General features: G+C 36.3%; 1 protein-coding gene across 11 annotated transcripts in view; it reads right to left on the reverse strand.

The window, feature by feature from the left end:
* Window positions 1-13,338, reverse strand: part of Nav3 (neuron navigator 3) — a 774,463-nt gene that overhangs the window by 49,908 nt on the left and 711,217 nt on the right. For all 11 annotated transcript variants that reach the window (NM_001368815.1, NM_001081035.2, XM_017313946.2 and 8 more), the window contains 2 exons: window positions 11,434-11,511; window positions 5,752-5,835 (listed from right to left, as the gene is read on the reverse strand). In NM_001368815.1, coding sequence (NP_001355744.1) covers window positions 5,752-5,835; window positions 11,434-11,511 — 162 coding nt within the window. The remainder of the gene's footprint in view (window positions 1-5,751; window positions 5,836-11,433; window positions 11,512-13,338) is intronic.

The raw sequence follows: 13,338 nt of genomic DNA on the forward strand, positions 1-13,338 counted from the left end.
AGAATTAAGGTATCAGATATTATTTTATTGTTACTACCCAGTTCCTGTAATGTACTCCAGAAATGAAGCCCTGACTCCTGTAGATGGTGTAAGTGTCTACATTTCTGTGTTTTCTAGCTTGTTTTTTTTTTTTTAAACCATCTTGATGAACTTCACATCTCTTTGGATGGTTGTCATTACATCGTACATGCTAAACAAATTATAAAAAATTATACTGGAAATGCTTCAAAACAAAGCAATTGAGTATTTCCTCCATACAAGCCTTTTTGGTGTTCTTTCTCAACCCAATTTCCTAGCTCTATTTGATCTCTTTCAAAATTTCTCATTAGTAAAGTTCCATTAACCGTCCTACAAGCTTGACAACAAATCTTGTGAACCAACTGAACCTTTCAGAAAGGTTCTTTAATGTGACACTAAATTTGTCTTTAATTCCTATTGATGCCACTCAGTTAATCTCACACTGCTCCGATGTGGTTCCCTTGAGAACATTTCTCTCTCCCCAGCCTTCTGTGCATTTGCCTCGAAATCTTGCTATTACTGTTTCTTACCAAAAGACCCTGCTGTGTTTACTGCATCTAAATTCAAATGAAAGAGCCTCACCCAATCTTTATGTTTTTAAAATTAGAGATTCATATTCACTTTATGCTGTGAAACTTTAAGAGTTATATTGTCAGGTTCTAGAGATACATTTTTATAAACAGTTCTAGATGGAAAAATTCTGTGCATAAAATATGTAAAGACAAAGCAGACTCTATCTTTAGTTATCTGTGTTAAGTTCAAATACTTGGCACTAAATATCCCCACTTTCCAAGATTAAAATTCATGGTCATCTATGTCATTTACCTAGGTGACAATGACTTTAGAGTTAGCATAGTTGTCAATACCCCAAACCCATCATTCATAGAAGACAGTTTTCTATCTTTCAGTGACCACTAACAAGACTAGTCTAGCACACCTTAATACCTATGTTCTAATGATTTGATTTCAATGTCTACAAACAACTAATTTAATCATCTTTGGAATTTTTTCCTAAATATTAGGGAATATTACAATAGCAAATTTGAACAAGATCTCACAATTCTATTAAGTTTCACATGCCCAAAACTAAGTATTTGCAGAAGTTTTTCCATATTAATGATTGTATCACAGCCTTCCTTAGTTAATATTTTGTGAGAAAATTAGGCCTCTTACAATGCCTTGAATGACGCCTCCTATCAATGCATTGAGTGACACCTGTCATCAATGCTTGAGTGACACTTCCCATCAATACTTGAGTGACACCTCCCATCAATACTTGAGTGACACCTCCCCTCATTCTTTTCGCTGCTTATGCTGCTTTGTTTTCATGAAATGCTACCTAGAATTTCCCTTGAATTAATCTGCTTTATCCTCTCAAAGCTGAAGAGCTAAGATGACCCAGTCTAACCCTGCTGAAAATACTCATGGCTTTGTAGGGCTACATCTCCAAGGAAGCCATAGTTTTCTGCCTCCTGAGTTATTTTTATAAATATTTTCTGCTTTCTTGGCTATAAGTACATAAAAAACAGTATTCTGGCATAAACATTTGGAAAAAGAATTGGAGTTGTTTGGCATCTGGAAAAAAGAAAAATTATTAGGCTACTATCCAAGGCAGTTAGTTTGGTGAATCAATTGAAATATCAGTTCTACATACTTTTAATACCATGTGATTTCTTTTTTTTTTTTTTTTTAAATTTATTTATTTATTATATGTAAGTACACTGTAGCTGTCTTCAGACACACCAGAAGAGGGCGTCAGATCTCATTATGGATGGTTGTGAGCCACCATGTGGTTGCTGGGATTTGAACTCCGGACCTTTGGAAGAGCAGTCGGGTGCTCTTACCCACTGAGCCATCTCACCAGCCCTTTTTTTTTTTTTTTTTTTTTTTTCTGATCAAAGCCCAAATGTTTAATGGCAAATGCACTTATAAAGGGGGTAGGGGGGAGGCCCATTGCCGCCAATTCATTCTTGGAGCCTGGAACAGGCTACAGGTGATGATGTCACCATGTGATTTCTAAAAGCACCCAATAAAGCTAGAACATGATTTGAATAATTGTTTAGTTTTTATATTTAAGTATGTATCCAAGCATATGTATCAATCTTGGATTTTGGTTCTCCATGTAGAAGCTTCAATTCTTATTTTTCCATGATCTCACTTTCAGTATGAGTTTGTTCAGTACAGTTCAATACACTGGTGACTCATGTTTTACTTATATATTTGTGAACCTTATTAAAATTATGTATTTACTTAAATGTAGGAGGACTATGTCTACATGTATACCTACATGCCAGGAGAGGTTATCAGATCTCTTTGTAGACGGTCATGAGCCACCATGTAATTGCTGGGGATTCAATTCAGTACTTCCAGAAGATCAGCCAGTGTTTTTAACTGCTGAGCCATCTCACCTCCACCAGCCCACATGTATATGTATAGGTATAGGCATAGGCATAGGCATAGGCATAGGCATAGGTATATGTATATAGTTATCATCATTTGTTACATATCAGAATTAAAATTCCAGGTAAAATATATTCATTAATAAGAAGATGCATACACATGATGGCTATTAAAATCAATACAGATCTTATGTCTATATGAACATATTTCTGTAGGAATATTTCATATATGAAGAGTGAATACCTCAAAATATACTATCTATAATCTAACATTCTAATGCAGGAGCAACATCCATGTTCTTTCTAGAGTTTCTATTCTAGCAGATACCTATATCTATAGATACAGATAGGGATAGCAAAATAACCTATCTTTCTATGTTTTAATCCATACATTTTTTTTTTCTTCTTAGAACTTCAATATAAATTTGGTGAAAGACTAAATGGGCAAATGTACCTTGGAACTCTAGGGACTTAGATTAAGAATACAGTTCTTTCTTGAGGCTTTTGCTCAGGATTGTCGGATCACCAGAGAGCAAAATACCCTTTTTATCTTAGTTCCCTGAAGAAATGTCTTTCTTGAAATACGATTAAATGTTTTGCCCTCAGCTTTTAGAAAAATGTCTAAGTGAACAATGTGTTTTGTCTTTTGTTACTCTGTGACCCCAATTTAAGAACCTTGCAATACATTTATCCTTAAATCCTGGGCCAAGACATTAGTCTCTTTAATCTAAATTACAGTCTTCTGGTCAGACAAAGAGAACAAAAACCACCAAGAAATCCCCCTTTGTCCCTCAGCTTCCTTAAAACCTGCTTCAGTTTAGGGCTGCATCATGTGGTTTAGATAACTTGTTATATCCATTCATCTGCTGCTTTGAATCCGTTTCTGGTACCGAATTGTGCTATAGTACAAATCATTTTATAGATCTTTTCAAAGGAAAACATCAATACGCAAAATTGAGGTACATAAATAATTACTAATGTTTGTGTCTCTGTACAGTTCTGAACTGAAGAATTACCTTATGTTTAGTTAAAAATAGCAAAGACAATTTCACACACGATATTTCTGGACAATTTAAAGAACTATGGTGATGTTATTTTAAGGATATTTTATACATAATGACAGAATTTCATGTAGGAAAGAGTTATATTTCAAGTATTTATATATAGATTATCCCCAGATATTATAAGTTAACAGAACTGTGAAATCTTAAATAATTTTTTAAAGAAAATTTACTTGCACTCATATAAAAGATTTAAAGGAAATATGAAGGGATTGTCAGTTGTCACTGTTAACTTGGCTCTCTTCAAGATAACACAACTGTTGCCAACCATCCTTTTCAAAAATATATGTGACATTAGTGAGGTATGAAATAGTTTATGTTCTTTCTTTGTTCACTTTTGCACAGGTGTACGTGCCTCTGCATGGGTGTGCACATCTGTGTGTGTGTATAGTTGTGCATGCATGTCTGGGTGGAGTTTGAGGTTGATGTTGATTATCTTTATGTATTTGGGGGTCTCTTGATTAACCTGGATATGGTCTGCCAGCTCATTCTTGGAGCTGCATGTTTCTGCCCCTTGGAGGAATTATAATGGGTTCTAATAGCCGTGTGGCTCTCATGCTGCATTCTGCGGACCCTTTACTGTAGATCTCTCATTTGCCTGATCAAAGGTTTACCTAGCAATCTTCCCAGCCTCTTAGGATTTTTAAAAGGAAAAAAATGTACATTTCTTGATTGTCCCAGTATATATGATGCAATCATAACATTTTCCTTATTTTTAATGATAATCCTACAAGGTGCTTATTATTGTTGTTGTTGTGACCTTCAAAGATATGAATAGTTAAAAGGTAATAGTTAGAACCATCTAATGGCTAAAGCAGTGAATTTGAGGTTAAGCTTGCTCAAGATTAAATAAATTCTTAAAGAAACATAGCCAGAATTCATGTTCAAGGTTTTTGGTTCCAAATGCCATTAGATATTCTTTCCTGCTTGGCTACTTAAAGGGCTTGATACTCCTGTTTGCTGAGTTCTTATGGTAGATAGTGATGTATCAATCCACAATAAAGAGGAAAAGGAGAAAGGATGAAAGGAAGAAAAGGAGGGGGTGAGAGGAGAGAAAAGATAGGGGAAAGGAGAAGGGAGAGGGGGCAGGAAAGGACACAAGAAATCAGAAGGGAAGAGAACAGTTTATGAGTTCAGAGAGGTTTCTAGACATCCCCCTTTGAAGAACGTGAGCCATATATCATCATGGGCAGCAGTCTAAGAAAGACCTAGAATAAGCCAGAGGACCATTTTCTGGTTGTATTAGTTAATTTATATGAGAATATTAGATTATCTTCTTTTAAATTCATCAGTTAATATATTTTCTTAAAACAAGTTTTATATACTTATAAAACATGGTAATACAATACCTTGCAAAACCTAAACTCAAACCCAAAGCTATATCTCTAGATAGATAAATGCACAAGCTGTAAATCTTCTTCGAACATAGATCCTGTTTGGGAATCACATGAATACAAAGACATCTGCGCACACTCTATACATATGTAGCCTTTCTAAAGTCTTCCCATAAATTTCAGAGGCAACACCAGTTACTTCCAACAATACATGGAGGTCAAGGACACTGCAGTATCAGTAGAGAAGAAAATTGGTCTTGCTAGGACAGTGGTCAACCTCTTTCTTGATAGAGTAGAATATTTAAATGTATTTGTCCCTAAGAGTTCGTTTCTGTTTCCAGTATTCTTCATTCCATACTATAAAATCCTTCATATGGATTTTAAGGTTTTGATGTAACTGAAGTAAAGTTGCTTCCAATAGAAGCAGCATCACAGATGCCAACTAATTTTTATGCAAAAATAAATATCATAACTGGTGTAGTCTGATGTCTCTCCTTTGGAGTTCCAGTGCCTTTTCTAGCTTCTTTCTTTGTGTATCAGCTTACACCCATGGTTTACCACTAGGCTTATGGTCAATGTAATTGTGAACATTCTCTCAAAGAACAATTCTTGTTAACGACATAACAAGAATTTGAATTCTCCTATATAAAGTCTTCTTTAGCATGTGGTATCCTTTTATAATTGCAATTAAAAGTCAAAAGACACACCTGTATGACAGAAGTTTGTGTGCATTTGTGTTTCTGTTCCAATATGGACAATATGATCATGTCTTTAAATTAAAATTGGAAAAGAAAAGGCACCATATTCTCCTCGTTCCAGGTTAGCACAGAAGGGATGCTCTGTAATGTTATTTTTAAGGCACTAAGACCTAGCTCTTATTTAGCATTCGCTGAAGTAAACTACATCCTTGCAAGTCTTAGTGGCAATTGCTGGCCATACCTTTTGTTCCGCTGTCATGGTTAGACTTTGCAAACGGCCAGTCATATTCCCTAAACTCTTTTCAAAAGCTGCTACAAGGTGAGCCTGAAAGGAAAAAAAAATAGAAGATAGATGGTTAAAATGTGTCAGAATCTCATGTGGATAAGATAAAGCCCCTTCATTTTAAAAAGTGCTTAGTTTCAGCTGTTCTAGCGTTTTCTGCCATGTGACCATCACAGCTATTTCCCAGGGGAGATGCTCCTTTAACACGTATCTGCATTTCCCACTTCTAAACTTCGGTTTCCTAAACTCAAGCGTGTCAGTCTTTTGACATTTAATGTGAACTGGCCTTCCAAAAGGGGATGGTATTTTGCAAATAACAACACCTTCTGACTTGCACATCACGCAGTGATCTGACACCCAAAATACCGAACAAATTTCCCAGCTGCCAAGTTTTAAGAAAGAAAGAGCCCAAAAGGAGGTCACTGAAATAGTCCGTGGACAAGTGCTCCTCATTTTTCGACTTCCATGATGACCTTTGAAGATATTGTTAGCTCTTCTATTGTGTGGATGTTCTCCTTCAAGTGTCAGACATCTGCTGACAGCTAGAACATTATCTTTTCTCTTTTGCTACTTACAAAGAACTGCCTGGGAAAGAGTTGTCTTCACTCTAAAATCTCTGTAATAAAAGAATGTTTCCAGCCACCCACAACTTTCGATGTCCTTCAATTTAAGAAATAAGAGCTGGCCAGCAGAAATGCATATGGTCAAATTCAACATTAAGCTTTGATGGATTGAGGGATTTTATTTTAAATTTTAGAGAAGTGCATTTATTGTAGTGTATAACCATCACACTTATGATTTGGAATGGCTGATGGTACATCTGTAAACTAGGTCATTTCCTACTGTGTTCAATAGCATGGCATACAAATTCTCAGTATGAAGAGGTGTCTCATTCATTCCTGTGGCTTCAGGGACAACTGCAGGCATACTACCTCATACTAATATAATTTGTTGTGCCCCTAAAGCGACTGAAAGATTGAGTATTTTCTAATCTTAACATATAACAGAAAAGATCTGGATAGAACCTGGTCAATTCTTGTCAAACTTTTTGACAAAAGTTTGATCTTTTTTTTTCCAGAAGGCAAAGTTGCTCTAGAGGGGGCTGAAAGGGTGAGGTACCTCCTATCAAATGGGTAATGAAAATCTCCTAAAGAATCAGGGTTCTGATGCTTATTAGCATTGGCACCTTCACTCCTGAGGCTCATCAACGAGCTGCTCTTCACTAATACAACAGTATGGGAAAGCAGTGACAGAGAACACTGCCAAACATCAACTCTCGGTGGATACTCTTTATTGTCTTCATCAGGTACTGGGGTCTTTCCTTTCCTGTGTAAGCATTAGGTTGCTTCTATGCTGGCTTGTTTCTTGATAGATTTTACATCCAAGTTTGTATTATTAAGCACTATGTTTTAATCTGACCAATTTTAAAGAACCCAAGTATTATCATATAGCTTTTATGACTTTTTCTTTTTAATATTACATTAGAAATTAACCCTTTTTCTTTGTGAATTTACAGTTTATTTGCCCATGATGGCCCTTTGTATTGATTACAATTTTGTCTTTTCAAAATAATCCCTCAAGGTCCATAAAACAAGGTGTCAAATCCTAAAACTAGGCTTGTCCCATGCCCCACATAGGGAACACATTTGGAAGAAAAGACTTCTATTTGATTTAGAAAATAATCCTGAACACTGTGATATTTTACTTCTCAAAAAGTAGAGAAAGCAAATGTTTAATTATTGGGCAGTGGGGCCCTTAGTGGATACATTTGAAGAAAATGATTTTATAATTATTATATATTTAGTCAATTTAATAGGAATTTAAAATATGAAAATGTTATAAAGAATAGATCGTGTGCATAAAATATATTGGTTATATCTTGTAGCACTAAGAAATGATAAAATATTTAACATTAGACTATTGTGTTGAATAGTCTACATCAACTTGACATAAGCCAGAACCTTCTGAAAGGAGGGAAACTCAAGTAAGAAGATGACTGTGTAAGATCTGGCAGACAACAGGTCTGTAGGACATTTTCTTAATTGGTGATTGAAGAGGAAGGCCCAACTCCCTGAGCTGGTGGTCCCGAGTTCTATAAAAAAGAGGGTTGAGCAAGCCATGAGGAGCAATCCAGTAAGCAGCACCTCTCCATGGCCTCTGCATCAGCTCCTGCCTCAGGTTCCTGCTTGTTTGACTTCCTGTCCTGACTTCCTTCAATGGTGAACAGCAATGTAGATATGTAAGCCAATTAAACCCTTTCCTCCCCAACTTGCTTTTTGGTGTTTCACTGAAGCAACCCTACCTAAGATAAATATAAATTTCTAATCTCTATAAATGTGCATTTTTTTTACTATTTTTTCATTAAATTGTTAAATATCATTTTGATTCATGTTATTTCCAATGGAAAATATAAAGTTAACATTGTATTAGAAAACTATCATTTTATATTTACATCTTCTTGGTTTAGTTTATGAGATTAACTTTGTAAAGTCAAAAGCAATGACTGTTAAATTTCTCACTAAATACAAAGAATGAGAGGAACAAAGCGGTAAAGGGGGAACTTTTTTTTTTATCAACGATCATATTTTTATTACCCTGTATGTGAAACTTTGTAACTTTTAGGAAAAAAAAATAGAATTTTCACGGTGATGGCAGAGGTTATAGGATTGTAACCGTTTTTAGCAGTTGCATATTTTCCAAAATAGAGTACAATGTATTAATATGAGATTAGTACAAAGTCTTGTGAGAGGAAGCCTGGCCAGGCACTAAAACAGAGATGCTTAACTGATGGTTAAGAAGAGCTGCTTTTTATAACGGGCCTGGAATTATACTATATAATGTGATTCACACAAAGAAAATGACTGTGATTTTAACAGCAAGATAAAATGCTATTATATATAAAGACTACATTGCACATATTGCCATAGAATGAAATAACAGTTTGTTATATATAGATCTAAATATATATAATGTATTATGCATTTAAGGATTGCATTTGAGAAGTATAGTTGAAGTAAGTTCTAGTCTTAATCATATGCAAAGTATTGTAGTTCTCTGCTACTGTACAGAATCTCTAAACAGTGTTTGCTACCTTTAATAGGTACAGATAGTACAAGGAAGTTGAGAGAAAAGCAGAAGAAACTGCTGGATTATACATGAAAATACATTGAAAAGAGCAAACGAATGGAGCACAATCTCAGAAAATATTGGAGCTAAGAAACGTTTAGTTAAAAATATTTATTTCCCGAAGACAAAATTACCTTTTGTTTCATTGCACACTCCCTTGGGAGTGCCTTTGAAAAATGTCAGCAATAGTGGGTTTTGTTTCATGTTTCAGAATTTTCTAAGGGCCGAGACTTGTCATGCCCAAGAAGGAAATAGAGAGAAAGAGAAAGCATCCATCCTACTTGGCATGAATATGTGTGAGAGAGTTCCCTAGGTATCTGGCTTATACATGCGACCCTGTGCATCAGCTCGGAGCTGGCAGGGATCTTCCTTTGCTTTCTTCTATTTGCTGGAGGGATAATGACTCAGAGGAGGCCAAGAGAGAGCATTTGCCATAGTGACCTTGCTCTCTTCTGAGCTGCTCTAGCAGAATAAGCTTTCTTTACAGTCCCTTGTGGCTCAGTGCAACTGCTTTCAGAGCAAGTCTGTAAGGAGTGAAGGCCTACTGTGTGACTGCTGCACCGGCTGGGACTTTATTCTGCTCATCAAATGAGAAGAGTGCCCCCTGGGACACCTTCCTGATTTATCACTCTGCTCCATCGAACAGTCACAGAACAAGTTGAAAAAGATTTATTAATGTCAAGTCCCAGCATGGAACACAAAAATCACAAAAATGAAGTTAATCAGGTGATGTCATTAGGATCTAACACGGGTGGTCATAGACTCAGAGGAAGTGAATGTTTCTTAATGATCCTTAATTGACAAATACTCATCAAAACCTGTGTCTGGGAAGGATGCAGACTACACGTTCATATAACAAACCTCCCTGTGGATTTCTCCATATTTAACCAAACACACAGTTTACTTACTATCTGAATAAGTTCATAAGTAAAGAGTAACATAGCTTGGAGTTCAGGTCATAGGCTATATGACTTTTAATTAAAAGATCTGTCTTTATTTACAGATAGAAATTGAAAAAACAAAACAAAACAAAACAAAACAACAACAACAACAACAAAGCTAAACCAAACGAAACAAAACCTCTAGGACTGAATGTAGCTCAGGCCATAAGATGTTTGCCTGGCGTATCCATCCGGAGTATCACAAAAGCAGACAAAGATACAGCAATAAACCGTGATCACCACAGATGGATGAACTGGTTGGTGAAACTTCCTCACTGAAGATAAATGCAATCCAGTGTGCCTGTGGCTTTTATACTGATCCTTGTCCTCTGCGAACAAGTCCAGAAACTAAGCAGTTCTGTAGCCCCACAGCTAGAGCACAAAATTTACAATTGTCTCAAAACTATCTCTTTAATATTTAAAGTTAGAGAATCACAGTGGATAAAAAAAATGTTATTTTCTAGCAAGAAAAAAGAAATGTATTCTAATTGTTAGGCATCTCCTAACAAGCTTTAAGAACAGTAATAGTTTATCTCACATCAATATCATTTCCCTGAAGTTAAAACGAAATGTTAACTCAGACACAGAGCTAAAAATCAATTCACTGTGAGTGAAGTGACTTATTTCCTGTGGATTCATATCACAAGGTCATACACTATGGGCCTGCACCTGTTCAGTTTTGATATGCCATGCTTTGTCTAGGAGGGGAAAAATAATCTCCTTGGAGGAGCAAAGATGCAACAGTGGTAAGAGAGGGAGAAGTCCAAAGCCACCCAGCAGGAGTGAGCTAAGAAGATAGAGGGCATATGGCAGCGTCACAGGGGTTTGACACCTGCTGCAGTGCCTCTCACATATTGCTCCTTAGGACTGGGCACAATGCCACATGCTCTCCTGTGTCATAGCTGCGCTATGCCAAATCCTCCTGAGAGTGGGGAAAGACATTCAATAGAAAAAGGTTAATGTAATTGGTAGTCTTTGTTGTTTCTGTTTTCACAAATGTAAGTTGCTTTCCTGCCAGCAAATGTGGATTCTTCTAAGCTGCTCTAAGAAGGCAGCCAATGTATTTTGAGAGAGCTGCCTTTAATGTACAATGGAGCCAAACCATTGTTTTTAGAGTTATTTGATTTTAGACTATATTATAGGCTCCGTGAATTGCTGAAAGAGACAGGGCACAAGAATATTATGACTTCCAAAGTCAAATATCGACAGCCCTTATGAAAGTTTGGCTTAGGAAAATTTCCTGCATGTGAAATGGCGAATGTAAGACAAAGTAAGAAGAGAGGTAACATGTGTAGTCCTTACTTTAGTTTGTAATTTTCTAACGTAGGCACTGTCTGTTGTTGTTGTTGTTCGTTTGTTTCTTTATTTTGCTTTGTTTTACCATGCTGTCACTCATCCGTTTGGATTTGTAGTCTATTAGTGAGTGGGAAGAAAGTTTCACCTTCATATGAATTCTCCTTTCCAGGACCTTACATTGCATAACTCTGGACGCTTCAACTTTGTTGATAAGACCATTCCCTCTAATGAGGCAAAACTTTGTTCTGATGTCTTTAAACGATAAAAGGCAACTTACATTTGCTGACAGCTGAGACGTGAGGGTAGCGACTTTCTCCTGGGAGGCAACCAGTTCTCTCCGTAGCTTATGGATTTGCTGTGCAATTAAAAAGTCCAATATACTCAATGAGCCATTAAAGCGAAGGCTTTATTACAAGAAACTAAGTATAGCAAACACAGATGACTCACTAACAACTCCTTAAAGAGAGGTGGATGCCAGCTATATCATGGCTCACAAGTGCTACTTATGGAGAGAGGACTGAATTTCTAAAACTTCCATGTTGGGAAATAAAACCTGCTCATCAAACTATATAATTGGTTCACCTTGTAAGCCCTGTAGGACTCATGAAATAGTTCACTGCCTCTGTGGAGTCTGTTCCTTCTAAAACATTACTGTGATAAATACTCAAGCATAAAATAACATTTTAAAATTCATAAATAACATCTACAAACTTTTCTTGATTTTTTTAATGCAAATGATTCACCTTGCAATTTTTCTGAAAATCTCAGATGCATAACACATATATTTTAGTTTTCTATATTTTGTAAGACTTTTCAAAAGTATAGTATATCTTATAATATACAAAACCTTGATTTAAATACTCAATGAGTCAATATTTGAAAACTTTTTTTTCTTCTTGAGATAGGATATTATCATGCAACCAAGGCTGTGCTCAAATATGTGATTATCTTGCCTCAGGTTCTAGAGTGCAGGAATTATAAGCAGGTATCACCATGCACAGTAAGAAATAATTTTATGGGATGGGACCTTAATGGAGAATAGATAATTCCTAGGTAATGCTTCCTAGAATGACCTATATTCACTGACTTAGCTCTGAGCAGAAAGGTTTTGTAAGTATCCAAACTATAAAATAAGGGAGAATATAGGACACTTCACTAAAAGAGAAACACAACAAAATAAAGGTGAAGTGGTTTTCTTAATATGGAATTTCACTTTAATATCACAGATAAGTTAATATCATATCATATTTAGCATTTTAGTCCATCACATCTCATGTTACCAGGAATCACAAACAGTGATATGGTAAACATTACAAGCATATGAAATTACTTCTGCAAGTATATTCCTGGTCTGAAGAGAATCTAGTCCTGTAGATGCCAAATATTCTACATTGATGCTTCCCTTAAAAAACAGGTCTCTTATTCTTGGAGCTGGACAATTTGAATGCTTTCTGAGGGTGAAAGGACATTTTGGACATGAGCCATTAAATGTGTTTTCCCCTCCTACACAATACCTTTTGTTTTAAGAAACAGTGATCAATATCAAGAGAAGTGAGAAAAGGGGGTGATGCATATCTTGATGCAGAAATGGTGAACGGTTATACAATTTCTCTGCATATGGTCACAAGAGAAAAGCAATCATCAATATCATCCAGCTACAAATCTTGTGATCTATAACAGTGATGGGCCTGTAAGACAGACTAATGCAATAGTGGTACAGATGCTATAGGAATAACCAACCACTTCTTAAAATTAGATCGTGGGATCACCACTCCATCAGATGGAAGCCAGACCCGACACTGTTAAAATGGCCAAGAACCTGTGACTATCATGGGCCTAGGGCCATAATAATCATAGCAATAAAATGGCCCCCTAGTGGCTATATTCATATATTAGTCCCCTACTCAATCCTCATAAGAGAAGATTCCTGTGGTAGATGGGAATTAGCACAGAAACCCACAGCAGAATAATCGGCTGAGCGTGAGAGACTTTTGAGCACTTGGTCCTAAATAGTTATTTTCATCAAAATTCTCTTAAGTTTCAGTGATCGGAGGAGAAGAGGAGGCAGAAAGATTATGAGAGCCAGAGGTGATATATGACTCCAAGACCCAGCAGGACTGACACACATGTGAACTCAGAGCTACTGGAGCAGCATGCACAGGGTCTGCACAGGTTCAATCCA

Source organism: Mus musculus, chromosome 10, assembly GCF_000001635.26.
Source record: "Mus musculus strain C57BL/6J chromosome 10, GRCm38.p6 C57BL/6J".
NCBI classification, from domain to species: domain Eukaryota; kingdom Metazoa; phylum Chordata; class Mammalia; order Rodentia; family Muridae; genus Mus; species Mus musculus.